We start from the raw sequence: 24,850 nt of genomic DNA on the forward strand, positions 1-24,850 counted from the left end.
AATGAAGTACTAATTTTTTTTTAAAAGTACCGTCTTCTGAAAGACAGGATGTGCTTTTTTCTTCTCCTGTCTTGACTACATTTCTCTGAATTAATCTTGTGCTATCTTGTATCATAAAGATACATCGTTTTGGTCATCTGTCATTTGATTTCACAAAAGTAGCCCCTAACATTAATAAATCTGCTAATAATTGTAGCAGTTAAAAAACATTCTCAGTACCTTTCTCCTGTTTATAGTTTGTAACAATCACGTGAATGTTACCATTTTAAACACCAGGAATTTATTATGTGGATCTGAAAGTGAATGAACCAGAGGTACCAGTCCTTTTGAAAAGACAAAATGTGATGCAAAAGCCTTTTTAAGTCACTCTTCTGCTCTTGCTTTTGAAGTCAGACACCAGTGCTAAGTATTCAGCTTGCTTTGGCAACAGTTCAAAAGGAAAGTAAACAACTTTCACTCTTTTAGGAGGGTGTTCCCTATTCATTCAGGACGTGCTTAACCTTTAGTTTCAAAAGGAAGGTGACTAGTTCAGTATGAAAAATTAGTTTTTTTCTGTGCAGGTGACTCTTCCCCAGAGCTGAGTGTTTTGCATGCCGTTCACATTTGTCATATGAAGTCAGTGCAATCACTTCTCTGTGCAAACATTGTGCCAGCCAGTTGGTTGAGCTTCCTTGGGCTTGTCAGCCAGTCTGATAAAATAGTCCTTCCAGTTATGGATACAAATCACAGGCTTTTCTGAACTACTGCAGTAAATCCTTCCTAATCATCACCTGAACATGCACTCTCAGAGTACGCACAGTCAAGTGAATGCATCCTCTTCTAGTTTTTGAGTACATGAAGTCTCAAAATTATGTAATGTGTTTTGTTGGCTCTGTGCTGTTGAGTCCAAAGCTGCAAATTCTAAACCAGCCATGTGAATGCAATGAAGCTAAAATTTGATATCTGTGTGTTTTGAAATTAAAGTTTTGGGAGGTCCCCTTTCAAATGGATAGATTTCTGTGGAATTCTTAACTTTCTTGAATACATTTTCTTCCAGAAGGAAATCATCTTGTCAGGATTCCTTCACTCTACTTTAATAAGGATTATTAATACAAAATTATAAACTTGCTGCTTTTAGTGACATGATACTTTCCTAATGTGCTGTGAAATTTCAGTCTTCTTTTTGCCAAGCTGTCAAGCCACTTTGGTATAAAACTGTTTTGTGTTTCAGAAAATTGAGATTTCTGTTTAATGAAACAATTCAGAAACTTAATTTTTCTTTATTATACAAATTCCAAAGTGATTTCTCTGGACTTGGAGGAAATGCAAAAATTGACAAGTAGGACTTACAAAAATAGTACAGTAATGTTTTAACTTTAATTTGCTTGAACTTCGTGTTTCTGTTGAACTCTTTGAAATCCCAGAAGTATCAGATGAAACAGTGGCTTTTCCCTAGTTTATGAATTAATGCTGCTTATTCTCTTGAAATAACTATTTGCTACTGCTTAATTTAAGCCAACATGTTTTCATGTTCCCTCCATGGCCAAACATCAATCATATGATTTAAATAATGAAGCCAGGCAGTAAAGACACGTCTTTTTAAGATCAAGTATTGTGAAGGATCCAAATAAAAAGGGTAGGGCCTTCTTGTTGTTAATACAATGATGCATATATAATAAAAACATTATTGAAATGTGTGATTCAAGTAAGACAAAGAATACTTGGTAATTACTCAAAAAAGAGAAGTGACTCATGTTTTTAGTTTTATTCTTCCACTGTCTCTTACTTAATCTGAAAACTTTCTTTTCTTCTTACAGATAAATCGGACCGTTTATACTGCACAGAAATGGAGGTAAGAGAAGTATTTTGTGTTCTTGGTTAGTGCTGATTTAGCTCTTTTTCATTAACTTATGGAGTAGATGTAGTATACTTACAGTGTGGAGTTATCATTGCAAAGTTGTGCTGTGTATTGTATTTACGATTTTCGTTGGCAGCTGATAAGTGTGTCTTAACATGGGATATTTAGTCTCATGTTCAAAAATACAGGAAAGAAAGGCTGTGTGGTTTTTCAAAACCAGAATTAAAGATTTGCTATACAGCCAATGTAATCTCATTTGATACGAATCTCTTTAAAACATATAGGTATTTTAAAGAATATTTAATTTAGGTAATTTCTGTTGGATAAACTACTTTGTTATACTTACTTTAGAAAGGACTAATAGGTGATGGAATAAATACTTAGTGTTTATGGAATGGCTTGGCGATTTTTGGCAATGTGAGAATTTGGATGGAAGCAGAGAGTGCAAGTGATCTCAGGGTTTGTTCATTTAAAGGCATCCTAATTTCAGGTACTTTTGATATGACCTTTAATTTATCACCTTGGCAATGTTTTGGGGCCCAAGAAATATTGTTATATGTCTTTCTGGGGTAACAATAGAAACACAAATCCACTTGAATCTGCTTGGTTTATATCTTGACCATTATTTGAATCTGTATTTTTGATACTAAGCTGTGATTAGTGTTGTAATTGTTTGATTTGTCAGATTCATAGATTAAATCCAAGACTGAACACAAAACTAAGTAGAATATCTAGTTGAACAAGATGTGGACTCATGGTCTGATTTTTATTATCATACAGAGTGATAATACAGTCTACTCAATAAAACTTTTCCAGCAATAAATACAATTTCTGTGTCCTTTACAGGGCAGCCTTTTCTCACTGCCTTTGAACTTTCTTTGAAATGTAAAACTGAGTTTTCACTTCAACTATTCCATCCGTACCTCAGGCTGAGCCTGGAGATGGGACAAGTGGAGCATCTTAATAGGCAGGTTGTCAGCTTTCTCATCAATAATATATGTGAAGGTGACAAAGTGCTGTTACCAAGTGGTTTATTCATAGACAAACTGTGCATGATGATGGCTGGTTATAAAGACAAAATGAAAGGTCAGCTAATTCAACTACAAGTAGTAAAATGTTAAGGCTATCCAGATTTTTTCAAGTATTAAATGTCCTTTCTGCAGGATACAGTGTAAGGAGGAATTCATAAAAGATGGAAGTACAGAAACTGGAAGTAGGCACATTTTATTGCTTTGTGTGGTTTGGTTTAAGCAAACACATCCTGCTTTTGTTTCAGGATTTGTAAAATCTCAGTTCACAAATCTAGTGCCTTGTTTAAAAATTATAATCTAGTGTATCATATGCTTTGCATACTAAATACTGTTTACAATTTTGCTTTGTGTTTTTTAAAAGGAAGGTAATCAAAGGCTCTAATACTAAAAATACAGATAATAAACCACTGTTAAAATATTTTTAACAAAACATAAAATACTTATTTGGGGAAAGTAGAAGTGTTTTTGTTTCAAATGAAATTATATAGTAAGAGTCAGTTCAATATGCTGTATTTCATCTTTCATGGGAAAAGAGTTTTCTAATTTTGATCTTCTAAAAATGTATTTGTTGATAGTAGAAAAGCAGATTGGAGGTTCCCGTGAGACAAAGGCTTCATTTTAGAATGTCTCTAATAAGCAGCACTGTGACCATTAGGATATTGACTCTTCTCTTTGTCATTTTGAAGGAGGCTGTGGAGTCAGTGGCTTTTCCCTCCTCCAAAATTCCTTTGGGGTTGCAGCATTCGACTTAAAGTTGATGATGTTGGTGTTTTTCAGAACTAGGAATTCAGCAGAGACAGCTCATCTCACTTTTTGGTTCCTGTGGAAGAGAGTGTGGCCTAAATGACCATACTAGGATATGTGGGAAACTTCTTAAAATCTTAACTAATCACCATCATAACTTTTTTTGCAAAACATCCTGTAAACTATCCGGAATTGCTACGCCCTTTATTTCAAGCCAGCAATGTGAGTGGTGTGTCAAGTTCAGAGTCCAGGTGCCATAGCTGTAATAGGAAGATGGGAGTAAGGAATAAGGTGACCTTGTTTAATCTGCACCTGCCTATAACTCTGTTATGTACATAACGATAGCGCTCCTCAGTCATCTCAGCCGAGGTGGTGAAATTATATAAAATATGCCAGCCTCATTGGTAAATATTTAGTGCTAGTATAGAAAGTATTCTGTGAATGCAAAGTGATTCATATGTAGGAGGGTTTAATTGCCGTCTGTTTGAAAAGACCCACCTAACTGAGCTCAGGCCTGTTGTGTGTGATTAATGCAGTTAACCAGGATGTGTGCTAGCACGGAGACACGCAACCTCTCACGTTGTTTAAGAGTCCAGGAGGGAATTAAATAGCCTGTCCCAAACAATGGTGAATAAATTCAGTCCGAGTCAAATCACAGAAGGAATCAATTGTAGAAATGTTTTAGGGAGACTATGCAAATTCTATTCATGAGCCCTCCGTATCTCTATTAAAAATCTTAACATACAGTGAAAATCACAGTACTTGTCTGTGGAATTAATTTTTTTTAACCTTTTAATTGGAAACTCGAAGCATTGACTGTATTTTAGGTAATAATTCAGGGAAATAAATACACAGGTTATAAGAATAGAGTGTGCCCTGTCATACAAATGAGAATATACCTGTTAGTTCAGTGTATTGATGCAAATAAAATTAACTACCTCTCTCATGCAGATGAAAATGAGAACAGGTATTTAATAGCAGAGAATGTTAGGATTTCAAAAGAGGTGTCATAATTTTGCATTAAAAGCCATGCCACACCTGTATTAAAGTGTGTTACTTGCTCATAATTCAAGCAGTGTAAAATGTATATTTAGCATATGGTAGTATCTAGGGTTCATTTTTTTATCTGTGTTGAGTGTAAACAAAAGTAACATTCTGATTGAGGAGTAATTGCTGCAGCAAACAATCCTTGTCATGCACAGTAATAATCACTTTGTTCTCCTTCCTGAGCATTAACCTTATGGTGACAAGGGAGAAGAAATGTCACTGCGCAGAGGACAGGCAAAAATGTTTGAGAATCATTTCTTTTAGTAAAATATGAATGAATGTGACTTCCATCAAAATAAGTCTTCGTCATGTACTGAAAAAAAAATTTCTCTGTGAATGCTTGGTTACAAACCTGATAATTCTTTTGATAAAGCTTTTGATTCCGTGTGCTTTTAAGAGGAAAATTAACAAGAGCTCAGAATTGCCTTCTAGAAACCAAAGCAGAATCATGCATCTTTTCTTGCAAGCATTAATTTGTGCTTCAGCATTATGTGGCAGTTCTGATAAGTGAATCACTCATCCCTTGCTGATGGAATTATCTCACAGAGAAGCTGCACTCCAGCCTTTGAGGGACCTGTTGTTTTAGATACCTGAAAGCCCATTATGCTTGTTCATTGATGTGGGGGTTCTGTGTCAGTCAGTCTGACCTCCTGATTTTCCTGAAATGCTCCATAGTCTCAAGGAAGCAGCTTAACAGACACTTGATTAAATAGCAAACACACAAAAAAGTAGAGTTTAGGTTTTGATCTTTGGTGTTTTGTAATGAGCTGCTTTTTCAAGAGGAGCTTTGGTTTTTTATAATTTGTATAAGTTTCTAGCACACTGGGTGGAGATGAGTCTTGGACAAAAATGGATTTCTGGTTTTTACTTGCTATAAGCTTGACACATTGCCCTTTTCATTCAGCAGTTTCAGTGGGAATACGCAGCAAATATTGGGCTGGAGAACTAATAGTGTATTTGACTAAGCTGATTTAGTGATAGTCAAGTCCTGCCATCTGTCCAGAGTTCTCTAAGACAATTCGACTGTTCCTTGTAAAGGCTTTGTAATTTTGCAGTATATGATGTGCCTTTATTAATCTACACACCCTGAAGTCACACAGGATTTATGATGAAATCTTCATTCCAGTGATACCACCGATAAGCCTTTCAATCGACTGGGGAAGAGTTCAGAGGCAGTTTCAGCCTTTGGTCTTCCGACAATTTCAGATAATGGATGGTGGAAAACTAGGTCTTACAGTAACTTGAACTCTTCCAGGGAACATTTTGCCTGCAAAACCCACAAATAATAGAGCATAGAGCATTAAGTTGTGTTGATGTTTATTTGATGTTTTGGGGGTTTTGGTAGTTTTGGGGGCTTGTTTTCGGTGGAGTTTTTTGACTTTTGGTAACTACAGAATTGCCTATTTTTTTTCATGGGATGAGATGGAAAAGTCTGCAACTATAGATTATATGAGTCTGAAAGAGGACTCAGAGTTTTGGAAGAATAAGATAATTTTTACAGCTCTTTAGTTTTTGCAGAACCCTTCCTATATAAAGTCTATGAAATTGTGCTTGAGAAGATAGCCACCTAATCAGCGGCATACCTATGGCAGCAATCATATGTGCTCATTGATAGCTGTCATATCAGTTGGCTTTAAGGTGCTGTTTTTTGAGTAAACCAGTGCCAGTGGATGTGTTTGCCTGTCTGTTCAGACCAAGAGACTAATGGGATTGCTCATTCAAACTGTAAGAAAAAAATTAAGCTTTAGATGTTGTTTGCGTGCCTACAATTTAGTGGCTCTTTGTGTTGTCCTTCTTTGTTGTTCTATATAATAAAAGACAAGTTTAGAGCATCAGTATGAAATAAGAATGCTGTGTCTCATACTTTATTTTCTTTTTTGGTCTTCTTATAGCAAATAAATTTTAGGCTGCAAAATTCACAACTACATTTCTGATCTGCTAAATCTCTTGAAGGCTTCTGAGATAATATGACATTGTTTGTGTATGAACTCTGCTAGGTGTGAATTTTCTGTTAGAGGTGCTGTGTTTTCCTACTTGTTTGCTAATTTCCAGAAGGTTATTATTAAAGCACAATAACATAAGGAGTACGCTTTCTGTGGATGAATAAAGGTGGATGATAGTGCGGTTGCATGGAGTTCTTTGTTTTTTCTTGAGGGATTTTACCTAGGGCAATGCTGAAACTGAGACAAAATACACCCTGGAGTTCAGTAAGTTCAGTTTCAGTGACAAGTTGGACCTGGTAGCATTGGCTTTTTAATCTGCAGGGGACAAACACCAACTCAAACCTTCTATTCCTGCATTTCTCTATTCACTTAGAAGTTCAACATCCACAACATAAGAAGTGCAGGAGATGCACTGGTGATGAGAATAAAGTACATAAAATGTAGGTTGAATGACAGATGAAAAGCATACAAAGCAGCTCAGTCTCTGAAGATTTCTTGTTGTTTACAGCTCTTCTTTCCCTGCACCACTTTGGTCCACACAGCACTTAACACTTGCAGTGATGAATTTAGGAGTACTGAATAGGTTCAGTTTGGTATTTGATTTTTGGTAAGCCAAGGGAAACCAGACTTTAGTATGTTTTGGGGTTTTTTTCAGATGAGCAAGGAGCACTTTGGTGAGCTAATTGTCTGAATATAATATTGCATTCATTTTGTGCTGTATTGTTTCTTCCATATTCTACTTTTGATATGGTAGGACATGAGTAGCTTCCTTTGACTGAAGTGGATATTCATGGTGTTTTATGAAGAGCACTGGATCTTTTTTTGTTGTTTCTTTTGTACAGTGTTATGGTCTTACTGGATTATTAAGTCATCTTAAGAGAGAAAGTTGTTCAAATAGACTTTTTGTGTCCGTGTGTTTCTAATTGATGTCTCATTTTTTTATATTTCAGTGTGACTGGGTTTAGAGGCTCTCTAACATAAAGCTCCTGGAAAATCTAAGCAGCATTATTTCAACAGTAACATATATTATTGTCCGTGACTAATTTTAACATAGCTAAGATAGCCTAATTGCTTGTTAATCAGTTTTGAATTTGGTCAGTGGTCAAAGAAGACAGGAACTCAAGGCAACTAAACACTTGATTTCACTTCAGCAGTTCAGTTACCAGGTGCTGGTTTCCCAATTTAAAAGCACATGTTGTTTTAAATTTAGCCATTAAGAACACGAGGTAAGGATTGAAAGACAGTATCAGTAAGTTTGTTTACAAAATGTGAAGAGATGTAAAGTGAGAAAAATAGTAATTTATGAATAAGGTGAATTCAGAGTGCTCCCACCTACTTTGTTTAATACACCTGTGCTCTTCTTTCAAGTGATAACTTATTGAGTCATTCTAACATTCCTGCTTCGAATGTGCTTAGAAATATTGATCTAGTTCAGCTAAACAATTCTTGTATGAAGTAGATAATGTTTCAACATTTAAATTCTTGTTAGTCATTTTATACTTCACATGTGTAGGACCCCTTGCAATTTATACTTGGGAAAGTAAAGCCGTAAGAAAGGATTTTTTAAAATGCAGCTTTAGCTGACCTAATGCAGATGAACGTGGAAATGAACAAGTAGACAGTGTGGTTAATCTTTGTTTAGTCTTCAATCTCTCTTGCTGCCTTCTGTTATTTTGTCTCTCTGCTGGAAGCAAGAAGAACTGCTGTCCTCTGGTTGTGAACATGGAGAAGCTTCATTTATTGCAAGAGAAGGGACGAGAAATGTGGTGTCCCTCACAGGATTTCTCAAGGTTGCCCAGTGAAAGAGTAAAGCTTAATTGGAATTTTAGTAAGACACACATTTTCAGTAGATTAGTAACAGGGCAGGTTCAGAAATTCGCTGTAACACTGTCTTTGAGCATTCAAATATCATAAGGCTTATTCTAGCATACAGTCAAATCAGCAGAAAACAGTCTGTTGAAAATAACATGGGAGTTTTTTGATTAGTTTCTAGGTTTTAGTTAATACATACTCAAATAACTATATCTTTTTTCTTTGCACTTCTATGACTAAATGTTTTTCTTCACATGAACACTTAACATGTAGTTTTTTATCTAAATCACTTGACCTGAGAAGTTGAGACATTAAACAAAGCAAGATTTGCAGTCGAGTCGTGAGAGTGTGCAGCACTGCATGCTTTCTTTGGCAGAGAGGATCCTGAGTTGGTCTTGGGGCTCACTGAGGCAAAAGGGGGTTTTGTTAGTTTTGTACTTTCTTTTGTTTGACTTGACACAGTGCAATTCATTTGAGCTTTTGTTCCAAAGTGAACTTTATAGCAACTGGTAAGTTTCTGTGCTCCCCATGACCCACCAGTGTGAGTATTTTCATCTTAAGCTGTTTGATTTTGTCTGCCAGTTACATGTCTGTAATGTCAATCATGGGAAGACAAAGCAAGCTCCAAGATTTCTTCTTAATAGCATGAAGGAAAGAAAGATGTTCCATGCTGAACTCTTGGATTAGCATTTAGTGTTGCTGTGTGCTGTAGCAGGTGAAGCAAAATACTTTTATTTACCCAAAGGAAATGCAGAGGGTAAATTAAACACACAGATAAAATTAGACTAAATTCTAAGGGTGTATTTCATCATGGCCCTTTCTTCTATTAACTAGAGGTAATTATGAAGCACCTGTAATGCTTTTAGTACTTCACCCTGAGCAAGAAGTGAAGGTTAAATAACTAACTGGGACAAGGCAAGCTGTTCACACTTAGTAGATTAACTCCTGCTTCATTTAAGAAAGTAAGGGTACTCTGTTAAACTGACAAGTTTTTCTCTTCCATCTATTAGTCCCTGTTTCTCACCTGTATTGTACCTTCACTTCTAAGTCTCCTCCTGCCTTCTTTCAAAATATCTTACAGTTCATTCATTAACTTCCTTTATTTCCGTTTCTTCTTAACCAAAAAGTTAATCATCTGCTTTTGCGGGTGTGTGTTACTGCCTCTGCACAATATTTGATGATTCTCAGTGTTGTTGAGATGACTCTCTGCTCCAAAGGTGTCCTTTCACACATCTCTGCTTTTCTGCTTGTTTCTTCTGTTGGTCTTAGTGGATGATGTACTGCTATCTGAATTCATTATTTTTCTGCTGTATATTTCTCATTGTGTCTTTATCTTCCTCTGTTATCTGGACCTGTGATTCTGGCATTATCTTTGACTTGCACCCTTTCCTTTCCTCCAGATGCTTGCCAAATCCTTAATTGCTGTCTGCTAAAAGCACCCCTCTCTTCTCTGTTGCCAAGATGATAATTCAGGCTCTGTGGTTTTTTGTATTGGGTTGTCTTGGCTAATGCAAACTGCCTGCTACCTACTCCCTTCTTGGCAATGATGGGAATTACTTCTTCAGAGTTTTTTGAAAGACTCTCCTCTGGCTGCATTGTGGTTTTGGGATTGCCATATGTTGCTTTTTGCTTCACCTGTGACCTACACATTCAGGCTATCTTCTTTCTACTGTCGTAGATCTGAAGCAAACATTCACTGCATAGTAAACAAGTTGCTCCATCTGGTCTATTTGTTAGGAAGATGTGCCATGTGTTGTTTGCTTTGAAGGGAAGCTCTTACAGTTACTTCAGGGAACACAGATGAGAAAAACATGCATGTATCCTTCTAGACTACATATTTCAAACTCCTTCACTATTTGGTGATTGTGAATCAATACTTTTCTTTTGAATATACTTTGTAGCATCTCAGATTACATTGTTTTTCTGAGCATGTTGCTTGTCCTTTAGTATGTGAGTATGTCACTTGTATTCTCAGAGTGAAAGTTCCATGCAATTCCTAAGTCTTCCTGAAATGTTTCATTTCACTGGGCATGGATGAAAATAAACACAGTTGAAACTGCATGAAAACAGTGAAGTAATTGTGGTCTCTGGTCCTTGGCCACCTTTTTGCCTTGTAATTTTCCAAAGAGCTGTTCTTGTTTATAATTTTGTAGTGCTTGCTGTTGGAGTTTGCTTTAAATCTACAACTAGTAAGGCAAGAAAAATAGTTCTTTTGCCTTTTCTTCTTTCTTTTTTTATGTCTGTCCAATGACAGAAATAATGTCCTTAATGAACTTTGCTGGCCAGAATAATAACATCCAGCATTACTTTATCATAATAGTTTTAGCTTTCATTGACCAACTGAATGTACTCAAGGACTTTTGCTGTGATTTTATTTAATAAACAAATTTTTTATCACTGTGAATTTTTCTTCAAAATTCTGCCAGCTTCAAAATTCTGTCAGCTGTCATTCAGATCTGGTAGAAAGCTAGTGCTGAACCTGGGTTTCTTCATGCAGTGTCTGGTGCTTCCATTGCACAGCATAAAGGGCATCTGAACAGTAACGCTGTGTACTTATGGAGAATCAGCTGCATGGTTATGCCTGTAACATTTAAAACATTGGCACTGGGAAAATGTGTTGGAATACTATTTGTTTTTCATGTTTTGGACTCATTACTGGATGAGAAATAAAATTTTAATCTGAAAAACATAGGTAAGGATTGTTGTATGAGCAAAAGGAAGAAAATCATGCCATTGTGATCAGGAGAGCTTTACCACTTAGTTAGAGGCATTATAGCAAAATTCTTTTTTAATTTGAAGTACTTCATTCTCTTACAGAAGAAAAACGTTTATTTAAAAGTTAAAATCTCTAATTCCCGGACTCAGAGCTTTCTGGAGTGTTGCCTGCCTGCAACTCTCAGATCCTTCAGATGATTTCTATGTCTTGTTATGCTAGTTATATATGCAAATGTAGTAGCAGACTTCACAGTTTAAAACCCAGACCAAGAGTAAAGGAGTGCGTGATGAGCTTGTGGTTCTGTGAGTTGCCCCAGTGACTTAATTGTATGGACACTAAAGCAGGCAAGATGAATATTTTGGTGGGAGAAAAAATGTTGTTCTCATTTTAAAGAAAGAAAAATTAAGTTTGAGGACATCAGGCAAATTGCCCGGTGTGACATTCGGACTACATGGTGGAGCCAGCATAGAATCTAGATTGTTTAAGACTTAGTCACAAACCCCAAGATCTTTCTTCAGATTTTAAGTACTACCCAAAATAACAAGCCCATTGCTTTACTGCCAAGAAATTACTAATTCCCTTGAGAGACATTTCATCAAGATAACTAGGACTTTACTTTCAGGCTAGGCTTTTCCTTATTTCCTGTGTCAACTTCTTAAATACTTTAGAATTCTGTAGAAGTAGTAGCCCATTCTCTTTAAAAACAAACTTCTTATCTTTCAGGGTTATACTAGATGTTGCCATCCTAATACAAAATCAGACTTGACTTTCTATTGTTCTCTTTTTGGAAATAGATAAACTGAGCTTTGTGCCTACACAGAAGACAAGCTTACCCCTAAATTTCTTGTATACAAATTTTACTCAGAAAAAGCTTTTTAAAACAGATATAGAATGTTTGGAAAAAATAAAAATGAACAGTTTCATTGAAGGAAAAAAGCAAACATGGGGAATTTGAAGTAGGAGTCATATTTAGGTGTGAGTAAAGGGAAATTATTCCAGTAATAAAGGATAGAAGCATCCAGAACCAATATAGAATAAGGAGACTTCTTTACTGCAGCATTTGGAAAGGCAGTGAAAAAAATGTGGTCTATTGTCATTTAAATGTGGATGAAATAATATTTAGCTTTGCAGTGTGGTATTACTATAATAATAAGTAGTAGGACAAAGAAGTTGAAAAAAAAATTGTCAGAAGTGAGCAAGCTTGGGCTCCTAAAAATAGAATTTCATTTCACAAGATCTGCTTCAGAGGACTGATACAATTTTTTCTTCCAGTTGTATCATGAACAAAGATACAATCATTAAATCTACCCTGAACTTCACTGTGAATTTATAGTGTAAAACAGCATTTTGGTGTTGTTCTAGCATTTCAATTGTCATAAAAACACAAAGTGTCAGACGAATAAGATTCCTTGCACTTTCCTGTCAGTGCAAGTCCTGTCAGTGTCAGTCCTTTTGTTTCTGGAAATGATGGCTTGTATATGTATGGAGATCTTGGTTCTTTAATCTTATGTCTGTGTGAATATCTAGATAGATGGATGGATATTAGCAGACAGCAGGCACTGAAGCACATACACATTCACACTGTCTTGCATTTCCTGGTATGGAAACTTGAACATTATGAATTAACAGATAATTGCATTTATATTGTTGTTGTGTTGTTGTTCACCACTGCTTGCATTTATGTGACACTGGGGTTTTGTTTGACATGGCCTATTACAGATGTTATAAAGCTCCTGTGAAAGCAAGTTTTCAAAAAGCTTTCTGAATAGAAGACAGAAAAGTCTTGGTTGCTGTACTTTTCCCCTGTTTAATGGCTGCAGGGACAAAGATCTAGTTAAGATCTTGCTAAGGTCTAGTTAGGAGCATGCCCATCCCTCTCAGTAACCCAGTACAACAGGAACTATATAGTACGTTTTTTATGATTCATTCTGTTAAAATTATCTTGACTCACTTCTACTCTTTGACATCCCTTTCTCTCTTAAAATAATTATTTTCTAATTACTTTGCTTGTCACCTCTTAGTGCCAGATCTCGTTAGCTCCTCTATGAATGAGGATCCCAGTCTGCCTCTTTTTTTTTCTTTTAAATTGCTGCAATCTGCTTCCAAAGAACAGACTCCTCAAAGCATTCTTCTTGTCATCCCCCCACACGCAGAGTATTTCTGCTGCTCCAGAGAGTTCCAGGAACTGGAACTAAGCGTACAGCTGTCAGTGGATTCAAATCCCACAAAGAGAGGAAGCAAAGCCCACATCTGCAGACTTCTTCCTTGTAAAGGTGACAGGTGGCTATTTAAACCATGTTGGTCCCATTTGTGTTCCAGGCTAATTCCATTGTTGTCCCTGTCTTGACCCAGTTCTGCCATGGCCCCAGGGGCTGCAAATGTCAGGAGTCCTGAGCACTGTAGTGCAAGGTTTCATCTGCAGATCTTATGAGGGTATCCTGAGCTAAAAAAAGCATGAGCAAAAGAATCAGGTATGAATGGATACAACAACAGTTGTTCTCAGCCACAAATCCTGCTAAATGTGGTTGCGCTGAGCCTCACAGGTGCTGCCATTGCACCTTCTGACAACACCTATAGCTGCAGAGTCAGGATTCTGAATGTGCAGTTGACTCTTACAGGTGCTGTATCTCCCTTAATACCTTGGGTCTATCATTTGTTCTTGGCCTGTCACCTCCAGGACTCTTGTGGGCACTGCGTCCTCTTGACACTGAAGTGGAGGAATAACTCATGCTGCCACAGTCCATTTTAGAAATGTAATTACTGCACAGAGTCTCTGATTTCCACAGCTTCTTCCATTACAGTGGCTGACTTAAGAATGTCTTGCAGGATTTCTAGGGTCAAGAAAAACAGGCATTGTCCTTTTCCAGCCTGCAGAGAATACTCCTAGATCATAAGATGCTTAACAATCTGATTCTTGTATCATGAGACTGAACGATGCAACATTTTACTGAATTTGTACCTTTGGCAATATTTACTAGTGCTTCTTTCAATGAAGTTGGTTTTCCTGTTAATCACAATGTTATTTATGAGAAGACACTGAAGATCCTATGACAACTGTTCCTATACAGACAGTGTAATTGTGTTTTTCATGTGGATACACAAAGTTTATGAGCTTTATAACTTGCTCTGAATGTGAAAAATTGTCTTTTAGCATTCATGGATCTGAACTCTTTATATTATCTCTCAGATTTTTTGTCTTCACTATGGAGTGAGTAACTGTGTGGGTTTCCCATCCTGACTCAAATCCTTTTGTCATGGCTAATGTGTTGTGCCAAGACAGATTCTGTTTGCTGTGGTCACGCTGGCATTGCTGATTGCCATTTATTTCATGAGCCTTAGCTGCATTAGAGTTGATGTTGGGAAGGTTTCCAGCACTGACTTCTTCAGCATGGGCACCAGGAGCTCTGCAGCTTCATTAAGTTGTGTGGCATTGCTGACGACTCTGGCAGCAGTGCTGTTTGCCAGGGCCTGTGCAGGGCTCTGCGTCCTCGCATGCATGAAGGCCTCTGCATTTTATTGCCTGTGAATTTGTGAGACAGGGCTTTAAATCAGCCAAAGTTACAATGTTATGGAATCACAGAATAATATATTTAGAAGGGACGCTTGAAGTGACCTCTGGTCATCTGGGGTGGATGAGCAACATGCTGAAGACAATACGAACTTCAAGTTAAATGTGGTTGATAAGGACCTTGCCTAGTTGCATCCAGGGTTGGACATCCCACAACCTCTTCAGGAAGTCTGCGCCTCTGTTTCACCACCATTCTTGTGAAGAACACACATGCAGGCAGCCACCCACCCAAACACAGAAAAATAACTTCTTAGTGGTAGCTGTAGTTACTTGAAAATGTAATTCATGGGTATGAGTACATTCCTTCTGTCTTGTCTTTAATCTACCACCACTTGTTTTGAATTGCAGGTTGAGAAATACTGAGGGCATGGAGGTTAGTGCTCAGAGCAGAGCACTGATGCGGCAGCACAACATGAAAGACAAAGGCATGAGCTCCTTCTCGGAGTACTGTTAAAGCTAGAGACGAGTGATCTTATTTAAACTTTGCAAATAATTCTAAGGTGGTATTATTATTTTCTCGATACAAAGCTCATATTTTATCATGCATAGCAAGCAAAAACATACATGAGTCTTTGTATGTATGTATTTATATTTATTTTTGTCATGGTGAAATACCAGACAAAAGAAAGTAGAGTGGACACATTGGTGTTTTCCTGTGAGGAGCAGTATGGTATTGCGTGTTTTGCAGGCATGTGAAACAACATCAGGAATTGCTGTGTGTTGCACAAGGAAAAAGTGAAGTGAGGCTTGGTAGTTTTTTGTTCAGTAGGTATGATGAGCAGATATGTGCTTATTTTGAATATGCAAATATCTGGGGCATGGGGGAGCAGTTTCCCTTTAAGTGAAATGATGATTTCAAGAGTCATAGAGCCTTGTGACTGATCACAAGTTTTAGAAGAGACTTCTGTTCACTGAACCTAATGTTACTTACATAAACTTTGTTGTTACTTAATGAGTCTTACGGATTGTAATGTTTAAAATACCCAACACGTGTTACCATAATGTAGCCATTTTCAAATGTAATTAAATTATCTTAAAAAGACTGTTAGGCTGTCATTGTTATTAGACAGCTGGATATATTTCATTTTCTGATTTACATTGTATCACTGTTTACCTGCAGTGAAGCCCATGATGAAATGTTTTCCAAACATATGAGCCCAGACAGTTTCTACATAAACTAAGAGCTCTTTGTATATCCTGGATCTTTCTCCTTTTGTTATATATACATTCTTTTTTCCTTCCCATGTGAATGTCTCAAATTTAGATACATCTTTGACAGGGATTATTTGTATAGATTTTACATACCTGAAATTGTTTAATGGTTCTTACAGAAAAGCAGCTGCCTGACAAGTAACATGTGCTATAAACCTTTTGCGCATGTATATGCCTATACAGATAATTCAGTTTTAAAATAAGAAGGCTTTAAGATAAGCAAGTATTTCCCAGATATTAGTAATGTTTTCTTAGCTGCTCATTTTGTTAAACCAGCCTAAACATATGCTGTTTGGAACACTTTGGTGGCTTGTTTGCTCATGTTGCCGTAATGAAATAATTTGTGTAAAAAAGACTAAATCCCTGTGTGTAAATCAATCCTTTTTTATGGCTTCTTAAATGCTCTGAGTCAGAGTTATTTTAGCTGTGCATTAGCCTCTTCAAGTATTTGATGGAAAGAAAGTTTGGTTGTTTTCTGAGTTCAGAGAGGAGAGAGAGAGAGAGTCTAACACATGGGAGTCCTGAAATATTTTAATAGCATGAAATGCCCATGCTGACCTCGCGTAGGGAGATGAGGTGTCAGAGATGGTGCAGGGAGGTTTCAGGGAGGAGGTGGAATTGTTGCCCTGGCCTCACAGACTGCCAGCTGACTCACAGAGTGTCACTGGGCGTGTACAGTGATCAGATGGCTAGGAGGAATGAGCCATCGTGTTGGCTAACGAGGTTAGTGTCTCTAAAGAGAGTCAGAGGTCCTTACAAAGGACAAATGGGAGGAGGATGCTGCTGCTACAGCCCCGCTGTGTGCACCGGGGAGGATTGTGTGACCCAAAATGAGTCTGCCAGTGCAGGAGTCACAGTCACATAATAGCCAAGACTGGTTTGTGGATGTGAAAATCACATGCATGTTTGTGTTCACTATTTTCTGCAATAGTTGGTGTAATTTTTTTTAAAGGAAGGTCTTGTTTATTTGTTACTGTTGATGGACCTAATTGGTGTTAGTTTCATAAACAATATTGGTTTAAAAAGGCCATTGTTCTGTCCCACAAAACCATCAATGACTTGATTACAAGCATTTTCCAGGATATTCCCAAATACAATAGACTTCATTTAATGAAAAAATGAACAGAAGAAAAATGAACAATGTGGGCTTATAAGTAGTCTCATGGACAGCTATGAAACAAGTGTAGTGAGCAAATTGCCAAATCTTTAGGACGAAGCTTCTCTTTTCCTGAAGAACATGACTATTATTTTGTCTCATAGGTCAGAAAAATTCAAGATGAAAAGATAATCCGATGCAGCTCTCTCACAAGTGAACTTTCTAAGCTCCATATATCTTTCGGTTATGTCTTATATATCTTAGGTTATGTGTGAGGACTGGATTGTCCCTTTTCTTGACTTCAGACATCTGATTTTTTCAGTAGTATTTTATTTTCTGATAGTTGCCAAATATATTTAGTAGAATAATTCACACTTTTCTGCCGGTGTTTTGGTATTTCCTGGTACCAAAGCACAGTGCCCCATGCCAGGATCCTCTGCACACACCACTGGTATAGTGGCCCATGCCCAAAGCGAGCTCTGCTGTGGTAGAGTAGCCTTGGATCAGGCAGCTGTGGAAACAGCCATGTCAGAGCTGTGAAGAAGCCTTGTTACAGGCATTCCTCCTCCTTTCTCAGGAGGAACATTTAAGCTGAGCCTTTGCATTTTGTCTCTTGAACTATGCTGCAGCTTCTCCTGTGCCCAGCCACATCCGTCGCTGGACCTGACCCACTGGGTTGCCTTCCTGGCCAAGCCTCAGACCTGCCTTGTCACCGTGGGATGACTCTGGTGATTATGGACTGTGGCTGACCCTGGTTTCTCTCACCAGACCGGCTCTGCTTTTCCTCTTTGAGTATCTGTGCCTGCGTCCCTGGTCAGTGAGGGCACTGCCCCTGCCTCTGTTGTGGTCACCCTCTGCTCCTGACTCGCCTCCTCTTGCAGAGGTGGCTGCCCTTAAATGCTTCCTCACACGAGTTCCTTTACTCATTCAGAAACAGGGAAGCGTGTTTCCTTTCCCTGATCACAGCATAAAAAACCAGTACAGAAAATATAGGCACACAGAAATGCTGAACTTTGTAGGTGGGGATGCATGCACTTCTTTTCTCTCCCTGTAGCAGTGGCTGCCAACACGCGCCTGTGAGTACAGGTTTACACAGAATACAGAAGTTTTTTAGGTAAAGTTATGAATGATCTGGAAAATGCATACCTCTAATGCCTCATCCTTTTTGAGAGTATCATAGTGGGTTATCAAAGTAAAAACCAAGGAGTTGTCCTGTGTTTGTCCCAGTGCATTACCATACCCTAACTGCTGACAGGAATGAGCATGCCCCAATGCCTGAGAAATTAATTCCAGGTTTGTTTCAGTATTTTACATCCACATCCCCTCCCAGGCCAGTGAAGATGCCATGATGACAGGGCCAATATCCACAGAAGAGCCACCAACTGGCCAGTTGGGTGGCTGTGGCCTATCCATTTTTTTCATCTTCCCACCCTTGATGTGTGATTTATGTGGCCATTGTGAGCTAGTCAAAATATAAATTTAGATTATTACTGGGATCATTGTGCCTGTTTGCTTGAAGGTCAGAGACTTGTTTGTGATTGAGAGAAATTCCTTTGTGGAAAGCCAAACATCTCAATTGTTTCATAGCAAATTATATTTAGAAAGAAATATTTTTACTGTAACTTCTGAGGAGAGAAATTATTACTTACTTTAAGTAAGTCTTTTTACTTTATGAAAGAGCAGGCTTAAACTCTCAGGCCAACAAAAAATAATACAATACTAAATCTCATCTGATACTGCATGTGCCCTCCACTTGCTTTCGTTAGCAGTGTTACTACCACACAGTACTGTAAACACAGTTTCAAAGCAAACTAATAGATTTTGTGTCCCTTCTCTCTCAAAGAGAAGATATCACATGCAAAGAGAGAGCTTCACTTGCTGTAAACAGGACCTGTAAAAGCCTGACCTTTCCAAGGATGGATAACAAAGTCAATACTATGTCCATTCTCCTCTTGCAGCATCTAAACTGGGAGCTGTTTTCAAGAAACCTCAGTCTCGTAACTTCCATTGTGTTTATGTATGAGTCCAGACTAGCCCTACTTCAATACCAGTTGACGTTGGACTCTCCAGAACACAGAAGGCAGTTCTTTGCCCATTTTCATTGCTCCCCGAAGAGGAATGAACACATACTTCACATACCTATGGAGATCTTCAGTTAGGAATATTTGTCAGACAGATTTGTTTATGATACTGTTGTTAAGCTGCTAAGGGAACAGAAAACATCAGAAATCTTCCTTTTCTAAGTTACTAAGACAGTATTTCAGAAAAGCCTAGTAGAGAAAATGGCAGTTTCTAGCTGAGCTACATCTGCTCTATGAATAAAAGAATTGTATTGAATGAATATGAAAAGTGAAGGATCTGTTACTTAGTCAACTGGTTATATCTAAGAAATTCTACAGAGTGAGCATCCCATAATCATCTGATGCCACCTTTTTCACATCTCTCTACCATTCTGGCTCCTCTGATTAGGTGCTGCTATATTGCAAATACAGAAATTTCATTAACAACAAGAACCTAATACACCCATTTATTAAATAAAAAAATTTTTTTTGGACCAAAGTATCTACATATTGCACCCTGACTGAAGCTGTGAACCAGGGAAACTGTGTAGAGTATGAATTGGCATACAGGTATTTTTTCAGCAGCTATGTTGCAAGAGGACTACTCTTCAGCACAATTGAATCATTTCCTAATTGATGTGGAGTGGGCAGAAATCCTCCAACCAATGAGTCGTAGTTGAGATCCTTCCACCCTGAGCTGACTGAGTATTTGGGCTCCCTTCAAGGCAGTGAAGCAGAGATTGCAATGCTTTGGATTTGACCAAGCAGTTTTTCCAGAAAGGAGGTACTTAGAAAAGCCTCAAATATACATATATTTTTAAAAATTAAAATCTATGTATCTGATGCTACCATCTATATAGTATGTATATATGTGTGTGTGTACAGTAATGTCTAATCTAAAAGGACCACCTTAGTTGTATAAATGCCTCACTCTGGAACATAACTAACTCTTGGTTCAAATACTGCCTTGTGGTGTGTTTCAGTGTTTGAGCAGGAATTCTGATCTGTCTTGGTGAAAGAGTATGACTGCCACAGTTTCCAAACAAAAAACAACAAAACTTAGGACTTGTAACCACAGGGAGTACCTGGCTCTTGGTTTCAGCCTGCTCGAGCTGACAGACATGCCCAAAGCTAATGCCATATCTTTGATAAGTCAAAAATTGTCACACCAAGGATGAAGCTTCTTTTTCTTCTGTTAGCAGCAGAACGTGAAAGTGGGAAATCTCACAACACTGCAGGTCTTACATGAAATTCTGCAAGGTGGATAAACTTCTAAGAGAATTATGGCCTGCTATAAATAAATTTTGTCTGCCTCTTAGGAGGAATGGCAGAAATATTTTTTAGAATATTGCTGTCTCATCAGAACAATAGAAACATTCTATTTCTTGGGTCTCATGACATCTTGTATACTCAGTGTTGGAGACTTTGGTCATTATAACTGCCTGAAGCTCTATTAAGAACAGAATCATAAACATGTAGATAGAAGGGACTTCTAAAAATCTTGTAAAATTCTCCCTTCTACACAGAAGCAGGAAAAAAGTCCATGTAATTTTTGCCATCACCTTTCACCCACTAGATGGTTTCTTCTTAGAAAAGTGGTTGATTTGCTTGTTTATTCCTGTTGACTTGCTTGTTTATTCCTGTGCTGCTCCTCTTTGTTCTTGCTCTCCCTACCAAGAAAGATTATTACTCAGAGTTTAAAACAAAACAAAACAAAACCGACCCCCCCCCCCCCCAAAAAAAAAAAAAACCCCAACAACAAAAAAGAGCACTAATAAGGAATGAAGGAATGTGAATCCTTATCTTTTGCTTTCTAGGTGGTGCCTTTCATGCCTTTGGGTAAACGTAATGCAATAGATCAACCACCTCAGCTGTAAATATTCTATCCTCTTGATAATATTTTCTAGTTCTTGAAATCCTTTAGGTGCAATAAAGAGCTGCCTGGTCTATGTCTGAGGACATGATGCAAGTGAAAAACTAGCTAAGATTAAGAAAGGTTTAATGTAAAAACTGGAATGATTAATGGGTTTTGAAGAATGGTGTATTTCTCTTTGTATTTCTGCTTTTATTTTGTATGCTACATTAAGTAAATTGCTTGAAAGTTTTTTAATTTACTGCATGTGATTAGAACACAGGGTGCAGTAAGCCTGGTTTTTGTAATACTGAGTGTTTTGGCCTTGCTTAGTTAATTACTGGGAAAGTATTATAATGGTAATGGCTACTAAATCTGCTCATTTTGGGTAGGATTTGACGGCTGTTTAAAACTGGGTTAATGTTTCTAGGAGCATGAATGTTGATAGTGGGATAGCATGAGTTTGGCTTTTTTCCTTCTTTTTATTTTTCTCCCTAGCACTTATAATACTGGTGTAAAATGTATATAGAGCCTGTATATCCTAAGCCTCCCTAGAAAATCTGCAGTCGTTAGAGTAGAAGTTACATAATGGTTACTATGGGAATAATAAAGCTGAAATGAAGCAAAGCAGTAGTATAAAAGTGAAGCATTTGAAATTGGGTCAGGCTTTAGAAAACTCTTTTTTCCCTCCTCAGAAATTCTTGAGTTTGAATTCTTTAATTTCTTCCCTAAAGCCCCAAGCCTTTTAGGATTCCTGGGGTTTGGTTTTTGGTTTTTATTTACGTGAACTTTAAAGGCTAAAAGAATCCCCACTTTAAAATGAACAAGCAAGAATCCCTAAACTTTGTTGCACAACTCAGGAATTGTAACTGTAAGGAACAGACTAAGTTGCACGAGTCTTTTGATGAAATCATAAAAACTGGTAGCTAATATTTCAAGTGCAATTACAAATGTGGCTCAAGACAGAACAGGTTTTAGTAGTATACGACCAGATAGTTTTCTACCTGCTGTGCTACAGTCATCATCAGTTGTCTTGAACCACTATTTAAGGGTTTTTAAAGTGTATTTTAAGGGTTTGTCTTTAGATTTTCACTAAAAAGTTTTCAATGCAAGTTTTATTGAAATCCCAAGGAATGCCTAGAACATACATTCATCTGATACAACTAAGTATACCATGTAAGTAAACATAATATTTTAGGGGGTAAAAAAAGGGAGAAGAGGTAGCCATTTTATGCTACAAAAATTGACATAAAGAACAGCAAAATAATGTGTTTGTGATGAAGCCTCTTCTTCTTGGGGGCGCAGAAATCAAGGTAGTTTTTATGAACCACTTCTGGATCATATCCAGAAATTGAACCCTCATGTGGCAAAGTCAGAATATATTGGCATAATTTCTGCTTTTAACAAATAATATTTTGGTGATGCTGGTACAGACTGGTTGTTCTGGGAGAGACATCTCATGCATTCCGTAATTACTGAGAAGAGAGAGTGACCAGGATTTTACAGTATGAGTTTATGTATTTCAGAGAGTCAGCTCTGTCAAACAGCAGCACTTCTGTGAGTCAACTGAAGTATTTTAATTGTTCAGATGAGGAAAACCTTACCAAATTACTCAATACTAATCTTTTTGTTAAAGTATCTACCTAATTCAGGAATTCTGAATATACCAGAATCTTCCTATCTTTGTTTCTCATTATATCTAGTTTATTTCTAGTTGGTGTCCTTCAAATATGATATGCCATCCCATCTTCCATTGAAGTTGAATGTTTTCAAGTTGGTCTTCTCCCTTTGGGATCAAGATGGATGGATTTATGTTTGGTACTGCTCAGCAGGCAGCCTAATCAGATGGGACAAAAGGAGTTACTGTGCCAGGAGTGGGTTCTGGATCTTACAGATTTTTTGTGACTTTTAGTTCTTTGTTATGTTGGGTTACTTTCCAATATTATAATTTAGCCCAGTGTTTGGAGATTCTGCATAGTACATTGCTATCATCTGGACACTTAAAATACCAGTAGAAAAAAATACAGGGATTAACCACTTATATTTGTTCTTAAAAAAAAAGGGGGAGACATTTTATAGGTAATTATTTTTGCACTATTGGATATAAACTGTATTTTAAAGACTGTATAAATTTTCAGTTTATAAATTATGAATTGTCATGTGTAAATTTTACATCAGTTTGCCAGGAGAATTCTTTATTCTCTGTTAGGCAGACCAAACACTGATCCCATAAACAGCTTTATTCCAAAATAACCATACATAAATATGTAATGACTTTTATATTTTCATTAAAATAACGCATAACAACAGCACCTATGCCATAAAAGAGATAATAGTACTGCATGCATGTGCATGAACTTGTGCCCATGGCAAGATTCCATCTTAAGAAAAGATAAACCCTAATAAATACTGACATGTAAATAAAGCCTCTAAGACGTGGGTTTTAAGGGACAGCCTTTATTTTTCTTTAACCATAAATATGTGATGATTAATCACCATATTTCTAGAGAAAGGAAATTTCTCATTTCTGTATTTGCTGCTGTTGAGGTTGTGGCCATCAGTATGATTGCTTTAGGCAAGCTGCTGCTTCCTTTGCAACAGCAACATTAAAATTTGAAGAGGAATGTTTGCTTAAAAATTTCCAAACAGAACCATTAGGTCGGAAGGGGCCTGTGTTCAGCTCTCAGTTCAGACTAAGTTACTCAAGGCTTTTTGTCTAGTTGGGTTTTAAAAACCTCCAAGGACAGTGGTTCCATAACATCTCTGGACAACCTGTTCCGGGGCTTCGTTGTCCTCCAGATGATTTTTTGGTTTTTGAGTGTATCTAACCTGAACCTTTCCTGTTTCACTTTATTTTCATGGTCTTTTGTTCCCACACTGTGCAATGCAGTGAAGGGTCCGGCTCTGTCTTCTCCATGACTACTTTGCAGGTATCAGCAGGCTGTGCTTCACTCCCACAGCAAAATTTTCTCTTTTCCAGCCTTGAAGAAGGCCAGGCCCATCTGCCTGTCCTCTCAAGGCAAGTGCTCTGGTACCCAACCATCTAAAATAAAGGAAATTAGGACATTCTCACCCAGGGATTATTTTTCTTGTCTTTTTAACTCTTGGGTTTTTATGATTTTTTAAAATATTTTTCAAGAAATTCTATTTTAAGGGCTGTCAAATAGTACTAAAGGGCTAATTAGAGCAGAGGATGCGAGAGAAACATAAGAAGGGAACATGTCAGAACTTTGTGAAGTTGAGCAGAAAGGAAACAGCCTATTCACAGAGAAACCTTGGTCTAGGGAACAAGCTGCTTTGAAATGTGGTCTTACAGAGATATAAGAATCTTATTATGATATGTATACAGGGTATTTTAATGATTAAAAGTGAAATCAGAATGAGGAGCTGTTCTAAGCTTTTGAACCATGCAGTATAATGGACTCTCCCATATTATCTGATGATCTGTTGTAAGCAGCCGTGTAATTTTTCTTCTTTTCTGGAGACTTTCTTGGGCTGCTTTGTCAAGGTTTTGAGCTCTGAGAAGTGGAGACATGTGAGATACATCAATAGTTTTGAATTAATGCTCATGGAAACAGTATGTCATGTTGTGAAAGCAGAATGTTTGAAAGGAACATATTCTGCAGGAAGGCCTGTGTGCTTTTAAAAATGAAAGATCTTTATAATTAATTTTGCTGGCAGTTATTCTGATATTATGTTCATCCTTTGTTTCGAATTCTTTAAACTGATAATGTTCAAGATGTTCTTGGGATTTACTGTTTTTTAGTATAGAGGCAAAATAGTAGAGGTACTTACTATACCAAAATGCTTCTTTACACGAACAAAAAAATCCTCGGTGTTGGTTAAAAGTTAACCAAGCTTTTCTCTGATCCTTTATTTTTTTGAAAGCAAGGAGGGGGAAGAAATTCTTTTGTGATTCTTTCTTTAACCTT

General features: G+C 37.3%; 1 protein-coding gene across 6 annotated transcripts in view; it reads left to right on the plus strand.

Annotated features, from left to right (window-relative positions):
- The window catches only part of SPIRE1 (spire type actin nucleation factor 1), a 128,163-nt gene that overhangs the window by 10,753 nt on the left and 92,560 nt on the right, over nucleotides 1-24,850 (plus strand). For all 6 annotated transcript variants that reach the window (XM_048289171.1, XM_048289173.1, XM_048289172.1 and 3 more), the window contains exon 2: nucleotides 1,797-1,831. In XM_048289171.1, the coding sequence (XP_048145128.1) occupies nucleotides 1,797-1,831 (35 nt within the window). The remainder of the gene's footprint in view (nucleotides 1-1,796; nucleotides 1,832-24,850) is intronic.

Source organism: Corvus hawaiiensis, chromosome 30 (genome assembly GCF_020740725.1).
Source record: "Corvus hawaiiensis isolate bCorHaw1 chromosome 30, bCorHaw1.pri.cur, whole genome shotgun sequence".
Taxonomy (NCBI): Eukaryota; Metazoa; Chordata; class Aves; order Passeriformes; family Corvidae; genus Corvus; species Corvus hawaiiensis.